This window comes from Amblyomma maculatum, chromosome 7, assembly GCF_055883805.1.
Source record: "Amblyomma maculatum isolate TAMU_Amacu chromosome 7, ASM5588380v1, whole genome shotgun sequence".
NCBI lineage: Eukaryota > Metazoa > Arthropoda > Arachnida > Ixodida > Ixodidae > Amblyomma > Amblyomma maculatum.
Window position 1 is genome coordinate 100,245,346 of NC_139350.1, and position 24,578 is coordinate 100,269,923.

The 24,578-nt window shown below is 43.1% G+C and overlaps 1 protein-coding gene across 1 annotated transcript in view; it reads right to left on the minus strand.

Moving 5' to 3' along the window:
• The window catches only part of LOC146184119 (uncharacterized), a 36,695-nt gene extending 14,826 nt beyond the window's left edge, over positions 1 to 21,869 (minus strand). Inside the window, exons 1-2 of the mRNA XM_084608492.1 lie at positions 21,326 to 21,869; positions 20,068 to 20,245 (exon numbers count right to left, since the gene is read on the minus strand). Of these exons, the coding sequence (XP_084464618.1) occupies positions 20,068 to 20,245; positions 21,326 to 21,442 (295 nt within the window). The 5' untranslated portion in view covers positions 21,443 to 21,869. The remainder of the gene's footprint in view (positions 1 to 20,067; positions 20,246 to 21,325) is intronic.
• Positions 21,870 to 24,578: the final 2,709 nt, after the last annotated feature.

The window sequence follows — 24,578 nt, forward strand, 5'->3', positions numbered from 1 at the left end:
CTCGCCTGCACCGGCACCGCGTGCACGAGCGGTCAAACATAAGTAGGACGGTTTTGTGTTTGGATATGTCCCACTAGGTAACAAGCTAGGCTGTATGCATGTGTGTTGCCCGTGATACGTTGGTCAAGAAAAGAAAAGCGTGCGTGTATCTGTGAACCTGCTCTGTTACCTGCCAGAGCGCCTGAACGGACCTGGGCCCATAACGTAACATCACACATACCATATGCCCAGATCCACCAGTACTGTAAGCTACCTGGTACCAGCTGACCTCTAAGCATGCAGCTACTGGGCAGGCTACCGAGGCGTGTTCTGCAAGTATCAAGCTGTTCAGCCTTTGGCAGCTCCTTCCTTACCAGCTCAGTATTAGCACCTGCCATGAGCTGGCACTAGAGGACCAGTGCTCTATGACTAGATTTCTTCAGCCAACAGGAACAAGTCGGGAGGATTAGCCCCTTACTGCTCCATATTCTTCACCACTATCTCAGCATGAGGGTTGGCCATGCAGTGAGGCATCAGCTGCAGTGACCCAGACAAAGTTCCAATGCCAGTCCTTGAACCAAGTCTGGAATCGTGGCAGAGGTAGTGCAAAAGGCTAGGATGAAAGAGAGAAGAAAGGCAACGCACAGGGATTTCCACCTTATAACAAATCTGGAAGTCTAGATATATTTGGGTGCTATCTCAATCTAGTTTATATTATAAGCAAACAGCAAAAGCCAAACAAACTTAGGAAAGTAAGGTTCCAGACATGCTCCTCACTAACATTGTGCGATATCTGTATGCAGACTGGAACGGCATTCCAGACAATGTTGCTATAATCACTTGCTCACATCACTTCGTTGCAGACTTAAAAGCTTTCCTGTAACCGTGGATCTGTATTTTTTTAATTTTACTATCTCTTTTAGGGTCTTTAATGAAATGAAATCTAGTACTGCACACCAACAGAACATGTGCAAAACTGGATATGTCAGGACATCCCATCATACGGGCCAGTGAGCCTTTTTTTACATTTAAGCCTTTAATAATTTCACACCACTTTACAATAATATTGCAGCTCTCAAGACTTCGATGAAACTTTTTTGCAAGCCCTTGATGAAGAGTACCAGATTGTCGATAAGGACATGAGATGCGTCCACCGCACTGCCGATGGACAGCTTTCTTCCTTCACTTTCCTGTGTGCTTTAAATTCTGGCTAAGCACTGTGAACATCAGCAATACTGCATCGCAAATCCTGCTCATGCTAAAGACTACCACTGCAATGGGCACACAACACAGAAGGAAATAAAACAAGTCGAGAGAATAACACGCAGCCAATCCTGACATGTTAACGGTTCTGCACACATTCCTGCTTGTCAGCCGGTCAAGGTTAGGCAAAGGCTTAACAAAGTCACTCGCTTAGCCATAGCATCTGAGGCAATGCACCTGGTGCCAAATGATACTAACCAAAGCCATTTACCATGTGACCACATTAAATGCATATCTTAAAAGAAATTCAGAAAAAAAAAACTGATGACTACCGAGAGTAAGACACCAGCACTTGCCAGTCATGAATAAAGATTATCAATCTCGTGGCATGACAAAGAAATCAAAGATTTGTTAATGCATGATACCACCTCAGTGTTCGTATGTAATAATGGACACCTAGGAAATTTTCTATGTCCATGGATTGAAGTAGTACCTCAGCGTACATCACATTGTTGAAACAGGTCACCGTTGAGGGCGATGCAAAGGGCATCTTGCATTACCAAACCTTCAATTCCTTTCTTTCACCAGAAAATTGCCCAGCTTGATACATAAAAGACAGGTCTCTGTTTCGCTCTTGGTCTTGATTTTGTTTTATTTGAGTGTTTGCTCATTTCACATGCATTTAATCATGCTCAAGAAACATATGCACTTGGTTGATAGCAGTCTTCCTACTTTTGCGATTTGTCCTGCACTCTTGGTTCAGTATGCTTCATCACTAACTTGAGCAGCCACACACATTGATAGTGTGGCAGAGCAGGGCCCACAAATTCTCTAAATTGCACCCTTTTCGAAAATGCCCCCTTCGGTGAAACCAGACTGAATAAAACACTCGATCAGTGTGCTTCCACTTGCTCTGGCCTGCACTGCTGGAGCTGTACACCATATAACAAAAAAGCACCTAGTATACAAATGTGATGAGGCACTATAGCTGCACTTGCCTTCCTGCCTGATCAAATTTTACGGCAACAATACCAACGTTATATAATATTCGACAACTTGTAACTACCAGCTGCGCATTCTTGTCCCATGAGTGCTAACATACTAGCTAAATGATGATGTATAGTAGGATTTCCACAGTACATAAGCTTTACTGACTTGTTTTCTGATAGGGGCCTCTCAAGAGTATTTTCTTCAATATGTTTTAGGTTAGGCTCTGCTGTTTGGGTGTAGTACTCTGGATGCAGAATGTCCCTACTGAAGGTGTCCACAGTAGACCTTCCGGTGACATACCCATAAAGCTGGCAACGAGTTGGCCTGATTATGGGGTTTAATTATTGCCCTATAGCGATTCAAGCTATGACGGACATGCCGCAGTGAAGGGCTTCGAATAATTTCAACCAACTGGGGTTCTTTCATGTGCACCGATATCATACATACAGGTTCGCACTACATTTGGCCAGGATCAAACCCAGATCCCCTGCCCTATAGTAGCTGAGAGCCCTATGCAACAAGCTTAGCAGCATGCCTTGGGGTTCAGAACAAGGGGGGATGTACAATGCCTGCACTAAAATAGAATGAGTCACTGTTGTCATTGGTGTCACACCGTTTTCTTGAGCAGGCTGATCAGTCTTGTTACCGACACCATTACCATCCCATGGACTGTAACAGCTATTCTGAGCAAGGAACACTGTAATTTAGGATGAATTAATGCATTCATTGGAGGGCTTCCGTACAAGAAACCGTTTCGGAAACTTCTAACCAACATGAATCCCCCAGTTAACAGCGATCATTTAGCCCAATTAACATGCACACAACTAATGCAGTCATTATCTAGAATGCACCATTTTGAGTTCCTTACAAGATTTTTACTCAGGAGTTCCTATCATATATATGGTGAAATAAAGAGCACAGTGTTATTTCCAGTCGCTGTCTTTAAATGACATTACTTGCGGTAAACGGCTTCGCGTTCTCCATAGAACACTCCGCAACAATGCACTGCAGCTGATCCACAATTTGGATCGCACATGGGAATTAAATGAGGCGCCAGTGTCGCAGCAGTATTCCGGTGCACATATAGTCGCGTCACAAAAGGCTGAAACAACTGCGCCTCAAAGTTTCGTGCATTTCTCAAAATTGTATGTTCATCCCGCATTATATACCAGCAGCATTGTTCACAATGCCGAGAAAAATGGTTTAACTAAGAACTTTACGACTGTCTAGTGTATCGCCCGATCGAGTGATGACTTCTTGACGGCGGCTAGCCCAGAAACGGGACGTTTGCCACCAGAGTTATTGATTTAGAAAGGTCCTAACACACACTAGTTGGCTATTCCCGCATGTATTTATGTTGTCAGCGTAAGAGACTGGCATTTCTCAAGTGTCGCTTACACTAAAACTCGGTTCGAGCCGAAAAGCAGCAAGCACGCTGTTTGCTGCGTTGTGCGTCGTGTGCGTGTCTTTCATCGTTGCTAATACGCCGACACCAAATGAACCCCCTTCCTCCTGTCCGAGGCAGACGACGAACATGCGTGACGCCATATGCACTTCGGAACGCGTAGCTGTTGCCACGGCAACCGAAAACGAAGGAACTGACGTCGCGTGACGGCGACGATGACATCAGCATCTACTCTCATCTGAGCTGGAGACAGAATGTCGCCGATGCGGGAAAGCGTATAAATTTAGTTCGCAAGTCTGAAAATGTCCCTTTTGCGAAGATTTCGACTTCCTTGCTGGTCGATAAAGTTTTCGTGCTGCTGGCTGAAGGGCATCTTGCGACGTGCCTGCAGCCAAAGGTCTAGCTGGAAGTGCAACACTAGTATGTTTCCAGCTCGTGTATCGTCCACGTGAGCAAAGTGCATAAGACCATATTACCGCGTTGGCGTCACTCTTGCCATATATTTGGGGAGCTTAGGAACAGTAAGGCCTTGCGAAATGGAATCGTTTCTGTAGTGACTAGTCTACCTCGGTGGCCAACAGTATTAAATTATGACTGGATTTCCGCCCAATGAGTCCAAGACTTGCCCATGTCGGAGTTATTTAAATACTATTGTCTTAGTAACTTCTTGCAACTCACCTACACAATATGTTTCGACGCAGGCAACAAGACGCCCAAGCGCATATTGTTCGCGCTAAATGAAGAGAACAAATCCGTAGACATTTTATACCTCATCCTTTGTCAGAGGCTGGTTCCCCCTCCTGTGCGTCCCTGCCGTACACGGAATCATCGTCGGAGTGGTCAGTGAAAATAATTTTGTTTACATTAAGCTACAAAGATGCGGCAATGAAACGTTTGTCCAATTACTTCACGCGACGAAATTTTGAAGACGATTGCCATGGAAGCCGGTTCAATCCCGTAAGGAAACTTTCGCGGGTACATTCTGCAGTGCATGAATTCCCGTCGTTTCTGGCCTCTTGTGGAGCCCTTCAAATGGCGTGGCACATTTACAATTCACGTGTGGTGAAGCAACTGTAAAAGTTATGGGGGACACGAGCTCTGCATGTAAGAGTCTGACGCAATATAGCAATAATGTCTCCTCTCTGCGGCCCCCCTGACATGGGGTTCCTCGTTCACGCAGACTCTGCTCGCTCAGTTATGAAATCCTTATTGCTGACTGAATTTCTGAACGGCCATTGACTTGATATCTTAAGGAACAGACAGTAAAAAAAAAAAAAAAAGACTGTCGGCGAGGAGGGACGAGTTTCGCTCGGGGTTCACTCACGGTGGCATGATTAAGATGCAGGTTCTGTTCCAGGAAGAAAGTCGAGCACCAAGCCGGGGCCGGTGCTTCAGCGTCAATTTCGAAAAGGGCATACGATTGCCAGCACCACTCACCGGATTCTAATGGGTCCAAAGGGCGTTGTGTTCAGTTATTCTGGGACGAAAAACTTGAGAAAAGGCTATCAGAAACCGCAGACTCAAAGACAAAGGTATAAAAATTTTACCTGTCTCCCTAAAACGGAACACTGTACATGCTCCGTTCCTTCATCATTTCAAAAGGTATTCTCAAATTACTACCATTAACGTTGGTTCCGCATGTCTATGGGCAATAACGACAACTATATTTACCACAGAAGGAGATCAAAATATGTGCTATCTACAACTTAATATCGCAGGAGAAGTTATCTCTGTCGGTGGATCTCTGTCGGTGGACATATATCCTTGTTAGGCCAGCGGCCCGCTTCTACAGAAGAAACTTGTACACTGTAAAAAAATTCTGTTGAAAAATACAGAAATTTTCTGGCAGCTGTCCTGCCAGAAATTTTCAGTTCTGCTATTTTTTCTGTTTTTAATTTTTCTGTGACCAAACGTTTCGTAAAATGCTAAAAATTTTCTGTTATGCGGTGTTTTCTGCTTTTTTTTTTCTGCTGCAGTTAAAAGAAAGATGCAAATATATATTTTTTTAGTCGTCTTTCATTTCACATGTTTTTCTGCCTAAAATACCATTAAATTGTGGTAAGCGCCAATTTCTTCAATGAACACCATTTTTAAAAGCCTTACTGACTCCATTTCACGAATCTCTCTGCGCTGGCAATACTCGATAGCACACATAAAGTTCGCCGCGCATCAGCCGTAACCTAGCCACCAAAAAGAGGCAAGAGGGAAAAAGCATAACGGATACCACTGTAGCAGGGAGCCAACCAATAACGGGCCTCAGTGTGGGGCCACTCTTCGTTCAAATCGAAATTGTTACGCAACCGATCATCGGATTTCGGGATTGTCATACCATTTCGCTTTCTATTCAGCATTTACCTACTATCCAAGTAAACATCAGTTTACGGTGGAAAATAGAGCAGACGACAAAAATGTACCGAACTGCTTCCCTTTTAATTAAGGTTTTGACTGGAAAACAGAAAATTACTGTTTTTTTCGTGAACGTATTTCGGTCAGTGAAGTAGAACAGATATTCTCTGTTCGGGGACAGAATGTTCTTTAAAATACCTGTAATTTCACACACATTTTTTACAGTGTAGGCATTGTGCTTCAATTTTATTCTTTTTAGTTTCACATGGTGAAAATAAGAAAGCTTAAGGAAGACAGAGATGTAGAACTGTGTCTTGTGTGTGTCTTTTCAACCTGTGCTTTGCAGCACAGCTATTTTTTCTGCCATGAAAACTCATGCGGTCTCCAACCTTTCTCTTCCAATCAAGCCCAGCTTTCTTAAACATCACTTCTAATTGTGCGCTAACTGTGGAGTGCTGTGAACTTCCTGTTATGGGCAATTTCTTGGGAATAATGAAACGTTTCAAAGCCGGAATCTTTCCTTTAAAGTTTATCCTGAGCTTGCGCCGAGTAGTTGGTGCTTTCAAAGCAAACCAATGGAGTGATTATCTGGCAATAAATTCGAGAATGTGTTAATGGCAGTTGTCTCCCTTTTTATATACAGTGTTGCAAAGCACTTCATTTTTTCTATACTTATTGCTGAGACGATGTTCGTGCATTTTTAATATTGAAGACGTTAAAGTGATTTTCGTGATAATACCAAGCGTAGAGGCACCATAATATAATTTATGAAAGACCAACCAGCTTTCCGATATAAATTTTTGACATTTGATATTTCGTCTACACTGCCGATTAAGAACATTTCAAAATGGGGCTCGCCTTTAATGTCGACATAATTCAACCTTTCTGTATAACATTACATCTTCAAAATGAGAATGAAAGTAGTTGATTATTTTATTATACTGAATTATTCGTCGAATAATCAAGCTTTATTAAGTGCATGGTGTCCGTTTTGCTGTATAACCCACCTTCACAAAACAGCGCTGATGTACTTAGCGTGTTTTTTAAAACACGTTTGTAAACTGTTTATAAATACCACTCGGTTATAATATATTCGGTTACAAGAAGTGTCTATGTTTAGCACCACAATCGTGGCGCGCGAATGGGCTAGTCACGTGGTTTTATTTCTTTTCGTGCGCTTTCTTCTGAGCCCGGAAAAAAAAGACATACCTGTTGTTTTCGTTATCGCAATTGCTGGAATGGGGGTTTCTGAAGGCGCTCTCCAACTTTCCCATTCACATTTTTTGTCTAAAGTCCATATTTATGAAATTAGAAAAATTAGCATAATTAGCCAATTAAGTAATTGCAAAACAAAATATTGCCTGTAGTGCGCAAGGAGACTGACAGTTATATGCAACTGGTCTCACTGGCCTACCACAAATCCTTGGTTCAAGTTAGCTGGAACACCAGTGTGTGTATATATATATATATATATATATATATATATATATATATCGCAGTACCCGTGTTCAAACTCGACCACAGCACCCACCTTTGGATAAAGGCGAAACACAACGGCGTCCGTATGTTGTGCAATGTCAGCGCACGTAAAGACCCCTGGTGGCCGAAGTTATTCCGTATCCCTTCACTGCAGCACTTCTCTCTCTTCATCTTTTCACTTCTACCTTCGTCTGTTCCCTTACAGCCCGAATGAGGCTTCCATAGAGGTGTCACAATTACTACGGCTTTTGCTTCCTATAAACTTAAGCGCAATGTGTGTTTGTCTTCCTATCTGTCCGTGTTTCTAGCAGTGTTTTAGCATATGCTCCCTTCCCTTACGACACGGTTGATATGTCCAAAACCTTTGGTTTGGTTTATAAGGTTTACTGTCGCAAAGCGACTCAGGATATGAGGGAGGCCGTAGTGGAGAGCTTCAGAAAATGTGGCCACCTCAGGGTTCTTAACGCGCACAGATATCGCACAGTACACGGGCGCTTGCTTTTCACCAGCATGGAAAACCGGCCGCAGCGGCGGGGACTGTCCACAGAAAAATGCGACAGTTACTCCTCCTTTTCTTTCTATAAATCAACTTATATTGAAATGTATTGTTAGTCTTCGGGTGCGTGCTTGTTTTGGCCTGGTTTTCAAGTTCACTCAGTTAGATGCAGATGAATCTGGGGTGTACATGGAATTGTAGAGCTTTATAGCTTTAAAACTAGTGTTTCGCAGCTTTGGCTGGGCTCTTCTTCTAAGGGATAATACATGCGATTATTTAGGGCCGTGGGGTTTGCAGTAGCAATACATTTTTTTCCTTCCGTGCTCTTTACTTAAAATCTCCAGTTTTCTCATCTCCATTCTTTCTGTTTGGCTTAATTCTGTCTACTATTTACTCCTCCCTATAATGTCCTCCTTCCCACATTGTGGCTTCGCACGAAAGCCAGCAATGACGGCTATTTGTAAATCCCATTGCTTCTGCTACGCAGTAAATCAGAGCGGTCCATAAGCATCTAAGTTACAGAATATCTCGCAGCAAAAACAACCCTCGGGTGAGCACTTATTGAAGACATAAATGTACGCAATGGCAGGTGTTTTTGCGTGCCAAAGACATAGACAGGTGTGGTTTGCTTTTCAAAAATCCAAGCGCGACCTCTGCCGTCCTCATTTTTGTCCAGCGCCCTGACGCTTAGCACCTGTACTCCTTAGCAGACGCTGCCACAGCGGCAGTAAGAAGGGCCGAGGGTTAGCATCACTGCTCTAATTTATGCTGTGTTGTAGTGCCCTGCAAGTGAACAAACAGCTTGATACAGCATTCATTGTAATTCGATTCGGCCTTCGTTATGAGAAAGCTATAAGGCGAACTATGAACAGTGCCCGCATTGCTATGGTAAAAAGCAGCTTCATACAACTGACCAGTGGCGTAGCCAGGGGGAGGGCTTATGGGGCTTCAGCCCCCCACGAAATTTCTTCGTACCGTCATGCACCGCAGACCAAAACAACCACCAGAGCCGGAAATCAATCTAGACTTTGTCTCCAGTATGTCTTTTTCACACTCAAAAAGAGATATCGGCGGGAATGAAAAAAGCGAGAGGTGCATTTAGTTTTCTGAAATCGTTCAACGGACTATACAAAGGAGACAAGCCGTACTATCAGGCAAGCTGACAAAGCACGCCGAGATGAAATGCGTGGAGAAATTTAAAAAAAAAAAAAAAAAAAGATAGGAGGGAGCGTGACTCCTTATGCTCAGCCTCCACGGGCCAAACTCGATCTTGTGACACCGCTCTGTCTTCTCCCACTCGGTCCTCTTGTTCGCACTGAATCTCGGTGTTTTTAGCCGCTATGTATGCTCCGGTAGAAAGTATGTCGAAGTGGTCTGCTGACAGAACTCATCTGTTCGTAACACTACAGTTTGTTAGAGTGCAGATACTGCATTACAATCAAAGTTATAAGCACATTGGAGAGAGTTCAGGCAACCATTTCATCTGCGGGTCCGTCAGGAAGACTACGTATTCCAACTAATGTTATTTGTATGGCTGGAAAACTGGCTATGATGAATTTGCAGTTCTGAATTTGCTAAATTAAGCAAATTATTTTCATCTGAAACAACACATGCACAGAATACTCGATGGAATGAAAGCCCCGGACAGTACTATTCTTCCGTGCAATCATTGCATCCGGGCATGCAGGACTTATGGCGCATTTGAGAGGTGAGATGTTGGTGATAGGTATCTCGATATGTAGGAGGCTGAGCACCAACGTCAGCCCCCTCGAAAAAAGATTCTGGCTACGCCACTGCAACTGGCAGCTTATATTCACTGAGACAGTTCAGCTACCATAAGCCTAATAGGTATACCATCCACTAATCAAGTTCGTACAATGTGTCTACCTTCCCTACAAAGCGCATGCAACGCTTAAAAATGATGCTCTTGAAGCTCACAGGTAAACTACCGACATATTCGGAGACTTTAACTCGGTTTCTAGCAAACTTCTTCCTAAAAAACGCAGGATTGTGGCTCATCAGATTTCACTACTTACAGTAAATAAACCTGCGTCTGCAGCGGCGCGCAACCAAAGTCAAGTAAGGAGGCTGATAAGCTGACTTATTATGCTTCTAAGCAAACCGCTTATGTCACTAGGAGGAAATAAAAAAAAGTAGCTTCTTTATTGTTCTGCTTAAAGGAATATTGGCCTCGAGATCGAGCAGAGTCTCCACCTTGCGGCTCAGCGGCGAAACCTACTCAGTGTGGATGCGTTTTCGCGTCGCGTGCCAGCCCGCAGTGATTTACGCCCGCGCATGCGGCGTGTACAAGAGTGTTTTTGTTTACTTCACAGTTCCCGTGAGCTTTTGCTTACCTATATGCCACTTGCAAAATAAATATGAACAGTCTATAACCCCACGCTTCATTAAAAAAATATATATACTTGTCCGTATCGAGCATGTCATGCTTGGATAAGGACATCATCCATCGCGGTCTTCGACGCTTGATATCCTTTGACATGCAATGTCTCAAACGAAGTGGCACTGTCGTTACCGCCTTGTCAAAGCAAAACAGGTCGTTACCGTCAATAGAAGTTAATGCAAACGCTCAGAAATCACATATTCCCGTTTCTGTTTGGAATACCGCAGCTACTAGAACATGTGCCACCGCAGACTGCTTCATATAGCAGAATGCAGTTTGAAAAGACCACTCTATGCCTGCTATGCCATCTATATGCACGATAGAGTTGTGTGAGTTTTTTTTTTTTTTTTTTTTTTTTTTGCTTTTAAACCTCTGTCGCGGTGTGTCAGTGGTAAGGGCGCTCGACTGCTGATTTCGAGAACGGGGGATTCAGTTACAACCGTTTCGAAAGGCGTTCCTCTGCTGTGGGATTTGACTGCACAATAAACAATCCCACGTGGTAAATGTGGTGTTAATAATGAAAAAAAAAAAAACGACACCAAAACCAGCCTCTGCAATCATTCGTCATAGCCGATGTCACTTTCATGCGTTAAACCCGAGCCAATATGCATTTCATTTCTTTTGTTGTTGAAGGCTTCTGTGCATCCGTAAAAGTTTTATTGAGCAAATTTTGCTTTAGAGAAATGATCGAATGTTTGGGAAACATATTCCCTGCACCTAATTGTTACCCTAAATATTACATAATACAATTAGATCAATTTACTGGTAGCCTATTATAATCCCTTTTCGTCGAAGTGCTGTCTTCCGACAAAACTCTTCAATTCTGACAAGGAGAGTAAAACAGCTTCATGCGGGCTTAAATATCAGTGTTTAGTTCGGGAATAAATACATTTTTATAGTCGCATGATAAGATGACCTCCATTTCTTTCGGAATGGTTTTATATCCGGCATCTGTTTTGGAAGCAACCCTAATATTTTACTTCACATAAGATTTAGTCACTGCTAAATAATTAGTGATAAAGAAATTTTCAGCCTGTAAAATCTCTTCCCAGAACATGACAGTGCCCATGCGCAGTTTATAACGATGTCTTCGAAGCGAGTAATTCGTAGCTTGCACTTTAACGCTACTGAAAATTAATCGCTGATTATTGTAAATTTTGTCAAGTGTGTAAAAGTTCTCTCACAGGGTGAAATTTATTCGCATTGCAAAACAGAATAATTACTTTACTAATTTACCGTTATATATTAACATCACACAGATCAGAAATCCCTTATACTTTCCTCGGATTCAGGAAATCATTTACAGTTAGTGGCGCATGTGTTAATACACTATCACATTCTATGACAGTGGCCGCAAAAAGCATCTCGACAAGTTCAATCCACTCAGCGCTGTACACGAGAACAATCAGCTTTCCTGTGCTGCGAGGTTTCCTGTATAGTGTCGGCGTGATCTCATTTTGGGTAATACTTGTGCGTGGTTGTCTGGGCCAGAGTTGAAGTGCACTCAGTCTAAAGCAACTCGCCATGCAGTGCGCTGCCAATGCTACATTTAACCTGCTTAATCCTCGAGTCAAGTATGATATAGTGAACCAGGCTGCTTCGATTCAATCTAAATTACTGCAGGTCAGAGCACGACCCTTGTATCTGCGTGGGCTTGACACTAAATTCGCCGGTCTCACTCACATGAGACACGTGCAAACTGTTTAAAAGTCGATAAGAAAAACAAAGCTGTCATTAGGCAGGCCCAAGCATTAGGCGCGTGTGCGCGGTACAGCGCAAGAAACGTGCAAAGTAAATCTAGAAGACTGGTGGTTTCGTGCTTTGTTTTCCTAAAATCCGCTCTTCTTCTGCTGCATTGGCGAAATCCTTGGATATTTTTCTGCAATATTGCAGAAATACTGTAGAAGACACGTTTTCATCGCCAACAAACCCGCCGTAAACTCGGAAGCAGACCTACGCAGCGTGCGTTTCTGCGAGCGCCGCCGACTGCCGATCCACACTACCGAAGTGACGGTGGCGCCACCTCTAGGTCGATCTCGCGGCGAATAGTGTCGGCGTGACCTCATTTTTGGGGAATACTTGTGCGTGGTTGTCTGGGCCAGAGTTGATGTGCACTCAGTCTAAAGCAAATCATCATGCAGTGCGCTGCTAATGCTACATTTAACCTGCTTAATCCTCGAGTCAAGTACGATATAATGAACCAGGCCTTCTCGATTCAATCTAAAGTACTGCAGGTATCTGCATGGGCTTGACACTAAATTCGCCGGTCTCACTCGCATGAGACACGTGCAGACTGTTTAAAAGTCGATAAGAAAACAAAGCTGTCATTAGGCGGCCCAAGCATTAGGCGCGTGAGCGTGGTACAGCCCAAGAAACGTGCAAAGTAAATCTAGAAGACTGGTGGTTGCGTGCTTTGTTTTCCTAAAATCTGCTCTTCTGCTGCATTGGCGAAATTTTTTCTGCAATATTGCAGAAATACTGCAGAAGACACGTTTTCATCGCCAACAAACCCGCCGTAAACTCGGAAGCAGACCTACGCAGCGTGCGTTTCTGCGAGCGCCACCGGCTGCCGATCCACACTACCGAAGTGACGGTGGCGCCACCTCTAGGTCGATCTCGCGGCGAATAGAAAAAAAACTGACCATTTCCAGTACGGATGTTCTTGCAAAGATAGAATGGTACTATCTTTTTGGCCACTGACAAAATAAAAATTGCAACAGTATTTGGAACTTGTGATAGTAAGCTATGGTCACTGTGAATTGAAATCTGCTGTAATAATGTAGTACCAAGATGAAATAATGCGTAAAGGTGAAGCTGCTGACTCATTTATTGGGAGTTACACATTTTATATGGCTAGCCAACACTTCTTAATTTTTATGTTACCCCCACGTCACCCATAGTTATTCGTGAGGTCTTATTCTGGAGCATATATGGCTACATCATCATTATTTTCTATTTCATTCCTGAAGGTGCAGCTCCTAACCATCCCAAGGGACAAGAGGAATGTACATTAATGTTAATTATTAATTAATGTTTAGATCTAGTGCCAATTTCTGTTTTGCTCATTTTTTTCTCATTGCATTTACCGATTCCTTTTCGAAGGCTCACACGCTCTATCACGTTCAGGTAGGCTTGACATGTTGCTGGCAACTTCAATGCAAGTTAACTGTGAGCAACATCCACCACTATATTTTACCTAGGCATTATGTGATGTAATTAGCTTTTCCATTTTTGTTCTGTATTCACAGCTCCTCAGCCACCAGATAGGGATGAGGGGCACATGCAGATTACCGACCACAACATGCGTGAGTACTGTCTAGTATAATACCTTAAGCTTGCCTGCAGCTCGCACCTCATTTTAACTGTTCTGGTGCCCTTCTCTTGCAGCTTCTCAACCTACCCAGGAACACACTGAGCCGCAGTGCTCCTGGCAGTGTAAGAGAAATTGCAATTTAAATTTCAATTTATTTATTTTCCTTTTGTGGGTTTTTGATAATACTGATGATATGAAGTTAGGATATTAGCAGCCGTGTATCACAATTTCCCTACTTTTCTCTTGTTGTGTGGCAATGAATTCTTCCCATCACTTCTGTGTAGGCTCCGCAGTAACCTCCAACTTTGACTCCCACATCAATTCTAAGTGGCATATTGTTGAGTGCACCTTTATTAGCCCTAACTGCATGGATTTATTTTCACTGTCTGTTATTTGTATTTATGAAGGTGCATCCCCTTCTGACCTGTCTGAGTGCATGGAGGAATACACATCAGAAGGTAATGGTCATAGTGATTGCAGCCAGCGCCAATTTTTCAGTTTTACTCATTTTTCACTCATTGCATTCACGGACTCCTTTTGCACAGGCTCACATGCTCTGCCCCATGCAAGTGGACTCGACGTGTTGTTGGCAGCTGCCACACATGTTGACTGTGAGTGATGTCCACCAGTTAGCATTCCCTGTGCATTCTTTGGTGTACCTATGTTCATCATTTTTCTCATTTTCAGCTGTCAAGCCACAAGAAAATGTTGAAGGGCACATACAAGCTGCATGTCAAGATACCTGTAAGTACTGTTTTGCTTAATATTGTTGCCTAAGCCGACGTACAATTCGCTGTCACAGTATGCTGCTGCCTTTCTCCTGCAGTTTCCAAACCTACTCAAGAATACTCTGAGCCGCAATGTTCCTGGCAGGGTGAGCAAAGTGGCGGTGTAGAGAGGCTTTTCATAGTAAATTTTCTGACTTTTAGGTTTTCAGTCTTATGAACTCTTTTCCTTGTGCATGATTTGCTACAGCCTGCCCTCAGCAATTGATGCCAGGCTCATATGTGAGCTCCTGTGAGTTGCACCTTATTGAGCGGTATCATACTACACATTTCAGGGCCAACTTTTGTGGTTTGCTTTTTGTCTTTAGTGTGTACACCATCCCCTGAGTCATTCACAGCCACATTGTTCCTGGAAAAATACAGACAGTACATTTCTAATTGGTTGCTGTTTATTTAAAAAAGAAATTAAATTAACCAGATTAATGTGGTATATTGCATGGATAGGAGGAACACTAATAATGGTGCTGCATAAGAACCTGTATTACACTCAAAAGAGGTATAGATATTCAGTGCAAAGATGAAAAGCAATACTTGTTACAAATAAAATGGAAACAAACCAAATATGTCACCTTATAACGGAAAACGCAAAAAAAAAAAAAAGGCATTTCAGATTACGAAAACAAGGACAAGTACAATGACGCGTGAGCACATATGCTGCTAAAATTTGGTTCTTCAGAATCTGTGGAAATTTCTTTAGATAAGATGTCCCACTCTTTCAGTGCGCATAGTATGACAGCATGTGCGCAATATAATGAGTGCAACTTAATTTATTTAACTTTATTGTGTGCACTATGGAAAGCTGACTGAAAGGATTCATAGACAAGTGTTTGATGGAAATATGAAAAAGCGATAACAGGGCATATAGATAGTGATGGGCTAAGTTTTCCAACTCTACCTTGGTTTCATTTCGATGGCATTGATGGCACTTGCATAATTAGAAAATGTTTATTAATACTTTCATGGGTTTTTAATAATACTGAAATGTCAAGCCATTTGATCTCTCGTGGAATCACGCCTTTGTCACTTGCTCACTGATTGCTGACTTTTGTGCAGGTTCTGCTGTGCCTGTGAGTGGTGTAACTGAGAAGCCTCCCTTAGAAGCTTGCTCTCCTATTGACTGTGAGTGGTACACACCACTGACACTTCTGCCTTGTTTCACAATCTCTGTCACTTTCCTTGTCTTGTAGACACTATTCCACGCTCTAGTGCAACTGCTGGTCATGAAGAAGAGGGATACAATGCCTTGAATGGTAAACAGCACTACTGAAATTTTGCAATAATTGAGGCATCAACAGTGTGGTTTTACTTAGTGCTTTCATTACACTGTATTGTTAATAGGGGACTGCTCAACCACCCAGACTCTGTCAGCTGAAAATGTGGCTGCGCTACAGATGAAGATAAGGCAACTGGAGGGCCAGCTGGAACAGGCTCGTCGTCGGGTGGCGGACGCACAAAAACAAAAAAATAAGGCAGTCGAACAGAAAAACGCCCTACGAAGGCAGGTACAGCACTTCTTGGCACCCGATCAGCTACGGTGCTTGGAAAGGCCCATTATGAAGGGGACACCATGGTCAAAAAGCACGATAGAGAAGGCCCTCAAGGTGCGTCTCTCATGTGGAGGCCGAGGCTACAATGTTGTCCGGGAGCTTGGTATGCCGTTGCCCACCGAACGGACATTGCAGCGCTACCTCGAGCATATCTCCTGGCATACAGCATGAAATACTACGTTCCCTTGCTATCAAAGTGAGTAGGACAAGCACTGGCAGTCACTTCCTTGCTGTTTTTAGACTTGATCTTCAGATTAATTCTGCACTTGAGTTACTTATTTATTCAGTAAGGCAGTGTTGCCGCAAATATTTAATGGCACGCTATTAGCTTTCATCCCAAACTCTTCCCAATCAAGTTCTCTGAACACCTTCTATGTCACGAATAGTACCGTAAATATAGTGTCTCCTTGAGCGATACCCTTCTAGACTGCTATATTAATCCTTGTGAAGGGCTGTGTCACCGCTATAGATATTCTAAGGTATCTTTACGTATGCCTCCTCTGCACCGTGGATGGCTGCACAGGTTTCAACTGAGTCATGCTTTTCTGGTAATCAATGAAGGGTAGAATAGTGGCTGGTTACATTCTGTGCATTTCTCTGTCACTTTATTAATGGTGGGAATGTGGTCTATTATCACGTAGGCTAGTCTTCTGACTGAATGTTTAAGGTTGCACTTCTTAGGTTAGTGATCACCTTAGTAAAAATCCTGTAAACAATGGATAATAAGCTGATCAATCTGCAATATCTTGAAGTTCATCACACATATTTCTTATGGATTAATATGATAACATTTGTCCAAGATTCCAGTACTGTCAATATCATCACTTTGCTTTTTGCAGGTTAGCCAGATGGATGACTCCGAGCGGCATGCTGTTCTCATGCTAGATGAGATGCAGCTGACGCCAGGGCTTGCCTATGACCAATCAACAGGAACAGTGATTGGCAAGCCAACTCTCTCTCTAGCAGGCCTGCCAGAGAACGCACTGGCTACTCACGGCCTCGTTTTCATGCTAGGGGGTGTTACAATCCGTTGGAAACAGACTGTTGCATACTATTTTATCATTCATATCCTGCAAGAATGTGAAAAAATTGGCATTAAGGTTGACGCCATTGTCAGTGACATGGGAGGTGGGAATCGGGGCTTATGGAGGTCATTTGGCATTCTTGTGGGCAAGCATTCGAAGTATAGGATTTCATGCCCTCACCCCTGTGAACCAAGCCGGCAGCTATATTTTATGGCAGACGTTGCCCACTTACTGAAGATCTTACGCAACCATCTTACACGTGGCCAGTGCATCATCCTGTCAAAGGATATAGTTGATAAACATGCCTTGCCATGCAATGAAGTTAATATTGAACACATTAAGAAGCTTGTTGAAATTGATTCCAAACTACAACTAAATATTGCCCCCCACCTCAAGGAAGCTTGCCTTGATTCGGGGCATTTTGAGAAAATGAAAGTTGGGCTAGCCTTTTCTTTATTTAACCATGACACAGCAGCAGCTCTATGGTTCCTTATTCAAAGGGGGGACATAGAAAGCGATGCACTAACAACGGCCTGGTTTTTTGAAACTGTGTTTAAATGGTTCAAAATTTAAACTTCACGCACAACAAAGCTTGCTGCTAGTAGATTGGATGAGGAAAAGTACAGTGATGCAGTGGCATTTCTTGAAGATGTTATTCATCTCTTCGAACATCTCGGTATCGGCAGTACTACCAAGCAGTCTTGGAAGCCAGTTCAGACAGGCATTATTTTGGTTACGACTGTTGCCTTGAAATTACAAGACTATTACCTCAACACCAAGGGCTTCACCTTTGTGCTGCTCAGTCGGCTTGGACAAGATGCTCTGGAAAACTTGTTTTCCACATTGCGTGCCAAAAATCCAGTGCCAAGACCATTAGAGTTTCGCTGTGCACTTCGAGCAGCAACTATGGCCCAGTTTTTAAGGCCAAGCAAAGATGGAAGCTACAGTCATGACTGAATTTTTTCTCACTGGTTTGAACACCGCAACTGGAGAGGGAAACAGTAGTGTTGATGCTGACCCAGTTTCTTTTCCTGAAGATATTCTAACACTTAGCGTTCCCGAGGAAGAATCGCTTGTTTACCTTGCTGGGTAGGTTGTCAGCATGTAAAAAAAAACATGTCATGCTGTGATGATTGCATCAGTGCCTTGACTTGCAAAGGAAGCTGGCACACTTACAAGCCTGAAATCACATACAGAGGATACCAAGCTTGTTCTCCCAGCACCAGCTGTAGTAGAGTTAATAAGGCGGAAACTTGGGCGAGTTGGAAAGCATTTGAACTCATCTTTTCTAGCGCTTCTTTAACACACAAGGGACATTAGATGAAGGAGGAACACATAAGAACAGGGCGGACGCTAGATCTAGCGTCCGTCCTGCTCTTATGTGTCCCTCCTTCATCTAGTGTCCCTTGTGTGTTAAAGAAGCGCTAGAAAAGATGTAGTAGAGTTATTGAAGGTGGTAGAGAACTTATTTCAGACAAATGAAGCAAAACTTCTTCAAAATGAATTAACTCTTGCTCAACTGGAAGCCTCTGCCCGAGAGAATGTGATGTGTGTGAATTGTTTCCCAGATTGCCACAATGTTGTTGATAAGTTGCCGAGGGTGTTCTTGAGGACTAGAATCCACATTCTTCTCCGTAAAGAAAATGAGCGAATAACTCAAGACAAATCAAACATAAAATGTGGAAGCCGTAGCATCGGTAAGCTGGTTGCAACTATTAATGTTAAGTAAGGTATTAATGCATTTGGCTTTGTAAATTGGTTGGTTCGAGATTTAATGTCCCAAAGCGACTAAGGCTATGAGAGACACCGTATAAGACAGCTCTGGAAATTTTGACCACCCGGGGTTCTTTAACGTGCACTGACATCACACAGCACACGAGCGCCTTGCTTTTTGTCTCCTTCGAAAAGCAGCCACCGCGGCCAGGATTTGATCTCACATCCTTGGGCATGGCAGTCGAGCACCCTAACCACTGCACCACTATGGCAAGCTGCTTTGTAAACTGCATGGCTTAACATTGCATGACATAAAGGCGCCTTTTGTATTTCACCTATGTCAAAATGAGGGCACTGTAGTGATACTGATCATGTTAGCTTGTGGTAAGCAGCTGAGCAAAGCCGCTGCAGTGGATGTCCAGTCTACATTTGGTAGCTTTTTGGCAACAGTTTCTAGTGAGCTTATAAGGTGTTCTTGAACAGTAGGATCATGTGTGCTTTTCTGCCGATTTGTAGTCTTACTTGCTTGTTTGTACTTCTCAATCCCTGCCTTGAATACTCTTTTCTAAATTTGGTTTCAAGATTAAAACATTATGGAAATAATGAACTAAGCAGTATTTACCTGTCATTGTTTGTATGTTTCTTTTCTGTTCTTGCGATTAATTGCAACTAGAATACTGTGTGCTGCAAGTTTTTCTTTTAGTATTAGAATGCATGTATGCATTTAAAGGCTATCCTTTCAAGATCTTAATGAGATATACATATATCTGAAACCAAATACTGAAATCCACTTGGTCATACCCATAAACTAGAGGACCAGGCTATTGCCACTGCCCGGGGAGCTGTTAGCATCACTTCCAAAAGATATAGTCCAAAACAAAGTATAACATTTTTTGGAAGTCAAGTGCAATCAAATGAGGCCTGGAAAGACTGCTAGCACAAAGGCTGTGTTGTATGCCACGTCCCCATTTTATTTCACGCTGCTTGAACTTCCTAAATATTGCTGTACCAGCTGCGCCCATAAGCCCCTCTTTTGCAATTCATACAAACTATGCTCCTAAGGATGATGCTTTGCTCCATTAGAATGCTGGCCAAGAATTTAAAAAAGAAGCGAGTCTTAGCCCCTGCATAACGATACTGCTTAAAAGTTCACCCCAAGTGATAACACACCTCAATATCCTGAATGGTTGGTTGTGGTACAAACTGACATGTGGACTCACTGGGTTTGGTATGTACCTGTGTATGATTAATTAATTTCTGGAAAAGAGAATTTTATAGGCACTTAGGTCTGTTTTTACAAGCGGCATATTGTTAGCATTCATACTTTAGCTGTCCAGTACCCAAAGGAATATAGAGACTAGAGCACAGCACGGGCTTGGGCTTACCCAAAAGCCGCAGGCCGGGCCGGGTAGGGCAGCATTGTGGCGGGCCTGTGAGTCTATGGGCCTGGGCTTGACTCAGGCCTTTGATTAACAAGTGGCAGCTCAGGAAAAGGTGCCAATTTTGAACAATTTCCAGTGTGTGAACTTCTTTCGGTAGATTCATGCTATGCGAAACGTTGGACTGGAAACAAATTATAAGGCAAAGCAGAAATGTCAAAAAGTACACCATACACTCTACCATTTTGCACGTGCACACTGTCAGTTGCACTTTCAGATCTTTTAACTTCTGAAGAACTGGGTGTGTAACAGAAGCCCTTAATTTGTTAAACGGTATGTTAGCTCTGTGAGAAATGTTATGTATGGCAGCAGAGAAATCAGTGAGGTCATAAGCTAGACTAGACAAGTAGCCTTCGTTAATATTAGCTAGCCTGGATTCAACAGGAAACGGTACCCTGTTATTACAGTTTTGTTGTTAAATTTTCAGTTATACGCATCGTACTGGCATTTTTCATAGAGTGCGGCTTTTTTTGAGTTGTTCCCATTTGGCCCTCACAGGTTTTATATTTATTTGTCAATAGTGACATTATTCTATTCTATCATGCTAGCCTTCAGTATGTGAAGTTAGGAGGAGGCTGCGAATGCGAGTAAATCTGTAATAACCTCTTTCATTAATGCTAAAACTTTTTTTTTTTTACCTAAACGTTGCCCATAGTGCGGTCTCCATTTTTAAGTTTTGTAGCGGTTTTTTTCTTCTTTTTTTTTTTAAACGAGATGCGTAGTACCAAAAGTTTTTGGCTTTACCGAAGTGCATTTAGTACTCTGGCTGTTCCGAGCCTGAGCCGGGCCTATACCTCGCGGCCGGCTCTGGGCCTATATTGAAAAAGTCGGGCCGGGCTAGGGCGGGTAACAAGAACGGTTGACGGGCTCGGGCCGGGTGAATAATTAAGGCCCGCGCAGTGCTCTAATAGAAACTATACGAATATGGAAGATTACTCGGACAGATGTATTAAAAGCGAGGTAGGTTTTGCTTCTCGGTAAGTGACTGATGCAGATGAAATATTTACCTACAACTTTATTATGACATTGTTGGCAGGCGAATGCTATTTGCGAGGTAGCTTTTTCTCCTTACTAAGCAACTATTCCAAAAAAAATTATAATGTTGGACTCTATATCGTTACAGTTCACGCACGCGAACAACATTAGGGGAGGCATGGATAAGTACACATGTAGCGTATTTCGAGCACTCCTTGAAGCGTCTTACCTGGTCCGCGATACACTGCAGCAGACCAAAACCAAAAGCCACTAGAAGAGCAGATGAACTACGGGCATTTAGAACGCCTTCACTTGCAAGCGTCTTTTCGCATGTCATACCAGGCATCCGTTGTAGCACGTCCAACGTTCCGGCGGGGATGGTCGTTTTCTTTGCATACTCCTCTTCACCATAACAGATCACCGCAAATGCATTCCATCGTGATTCAGGGTCACATTCAATGCACGCCCCACTCTTTCAATATCTAAATTGGCATGCCGCATAAAGCCCGGCGCACCGGGACACTGTGCGCGGGCGGCTTATCAAAACAATCTATCTATGCGTGCTCATTTTTGCCTTTAGACTATCCAGTGAACCATGCAAATGTTTCTCCGAAGTCACCGATGTATTTATGCAACGGGACGCACGGTTAATGCGGAGACATCGAGAAGAACTCGGCAAGCACGGGAACCTCAAGCAACTGATTGAAAAGGCATGGCCTCCGAGAGCACCTCCGCGCGCACGTTTTTCTCCGTTCCAACCGGCCGGAGAGAGCGTAAGCGCAAGTTGGAAAAGGGGCGTGGCAGAGTCTTTCGCCGCACCGCGGCGCTCGCCGCCTATGCATCAAGTTTTCCGCCGCAGCTTGGCGCAAACTTTAAAACACGAGTTTCCTCAGCTTGCGCTCGTACCACAGTCGAGCTGCCAGCTTTAAAGTGCCACGGGCAAGGCGGCAGCCAACAATTTCGCTATCGTTAAAGTACTAATAATATAAGACCCACATGCGCAAAGTTAGGCAGCGACTACCCGAAGCATGCATGCGTTCTCTTGCTCTGGCGCTCTCTGCTGCGGTTCCGCGTCTTTTTTTTTTTTTTTTTTTTTTTCTTTTCTTTGTCGCCGTACATTTGCGAGTTTACAGCATTTACCAGTGCGGCGACTTACATAAACATCCATCGCACGAATGCAATTTTCTAAATGGTTCCGCCACAGCCACTTGCTTCTCACGACAGCTTTTTTTTTTTTTTTTCTTGCACAGTTTTAAAGCAGCCTTAAAAGATTGTAAGCATGCAAGTTCGATAGAGTCCTTACGGAAAACAATTTACATGGGTTTTTATAATATGCTTTAAGGCAAGCTTGCTTAATAAAAAAAAAAGTTCGATAAAGGTGAAGGTTAATCGGGGCACGTTCAGGTACCTCTGCCGTCATATGAGTATATGCGAGGTTTTCGGAAGTCATCCCATTAAAAATGGATCAGCTTATAGGATCGAAAGTGAGGAGAAGCTATTACCTCGTTTTTAAACTGCGCAGCCCGCCATGGCATAAATGTGCGTAATTATCAAGCGAGTTCCAGCTTATTTCTTGTTTTCACTTGTTTGCATATGCTACAGACTGGGTTCAGAGCTTTTATTTTTAATTTTTACTCCTATGCCCATACACGCAGAGGGCCAAGCCGAGCAAATGGATTAATACAAACGAATTATGATTAGACTATAGAATGGCACTATCATACACGCCTGCCACACTATAGTTAGCAATTTTTGATTAACTTTCAATAATATGCGAAACTTATCAGAACATTTTTGGCACTAAACATCCGCCGGTTGTAATGATACTAGCCACTTTCTGAACAAAATTGCGAGGCAAACACTGTGAGCAGTTTAAAAAAGACATGATCTTTTCCCAGCAGTATACACAAAACAGATGGAAATGTGATAACCCACAAAAAAAAGCAGGTGGAGTTGGATCCGGTTCTTTTAACAACCTGGCAGAGGACAGCTGCACCAGAGTGCTCACTGCGCGCACGCGCGTATTCTCGCTCATTTCGCCGTTGTGTTCCGCGCTCTCTCTCTCTCTTTACGGAAATAAAGTTTTCACGACCACCACCAACCGTGTTCCATTGTGTTCCGCCGTTGAGCACCATTGCCATAACCATGTCAAAAGCTATTTTGACATGGTGCGTCATCTGTCGGCAAGCGCGCCAACGGCCGGGATGGAGCTTGTCTCACTGCTCGACAGATGACGTATCGTGTCAAAATAGCTTTTCGCCTCTCTTCTGCGAAAATTGTGCATGCCACCGAGAGCAGTTTTTTCTATATTTCAGGAAATCTAGGCATGTGCCGATGTTGAATCACTTATCAGATAACGTAGACTATATTTTGCTACTTTGTGAACGTTATTTCAGCTCGGATGGGGTTGTGGATTTTGCATAGGAATTTTTTAAATCCCAGCCTCCAAATATTCAAGGCCCTGTAGATGAAGAGCCGCAAAGTGGTTCGCTGGCCCTAGGCCAAGGAAGCCACATCTTGGTCAAAGTGTTTTTTTTTCTTTAGAAATAGCTATGCAGCATACCCTACCCTACATGCCTAAGCAGATGCATGCAACTCTTTTTTTTTTTTTTTTTTTTTTTTTAGCCAGATTATAACAGCCCGTGTGTGTTGTTCAGATATCATTGCCGTGCAGTAAACAAATTGAAGAAAGTTGCCTGTCTGTTGAAATTTTGTGTCCTTGTGTTTTTCACCGGTACATTAGCAAATCAATAGTGCTTCAATCAGTTTGACTTCTGCTGTGTAACTTAAGACGTCATAAAGTCCTTGTTAATTTTAATACTGGAGTGCTCATGCCCGTATAATCATCCTAAATATTGTGGTTATCCAATCCTCTCATGCCACAACAAAAAGGAAACATACCGAATGTATATGCAGCATGAATGAAGACGAGAGTTCCGTTGCTAAGAAAGGGGACAGCTGGACAACTGCCATAATGTGGGTACAGACCTATTCAGACACGAGTTGCAGGTAGGATATGGCCTACAAAGCACAGTTCAACGAAGAATGCCACCAATTTTTGTTCATTGCTGCTAGGTTAAATGTACCTTTTTGGCTCAGAAACCATAGTCCCCAGAGTTCATAACATTTTCACAACCAATTCAAGCTTATTGGTTCCATCAATACCTATGGTACCCACCAGACTGATAACACACATCCACAAGCTTTTGTCTGTAGAGGGTGCTAGGAAGCTGCTAACAGATATGGCCTACAAAGCACAATTCAAGGAAGGATGCTGACAATTGTTCATTGCTGCTAGGTTAAATATAACTTTTTGGTCCAGAAACTGTAGTCGCCCGAGTTCAAAGTGCATGAATGCATATTCATGTGACAGCCTTAGAGGCCCCCTTCTCTAGAAAATCCTTCCAACTGTGTTGTGAGCAAAAAATTACAACCTGATGGTAGTTGGCAGGTGACATGGCTAGGCACTGATTGGGCAGCTC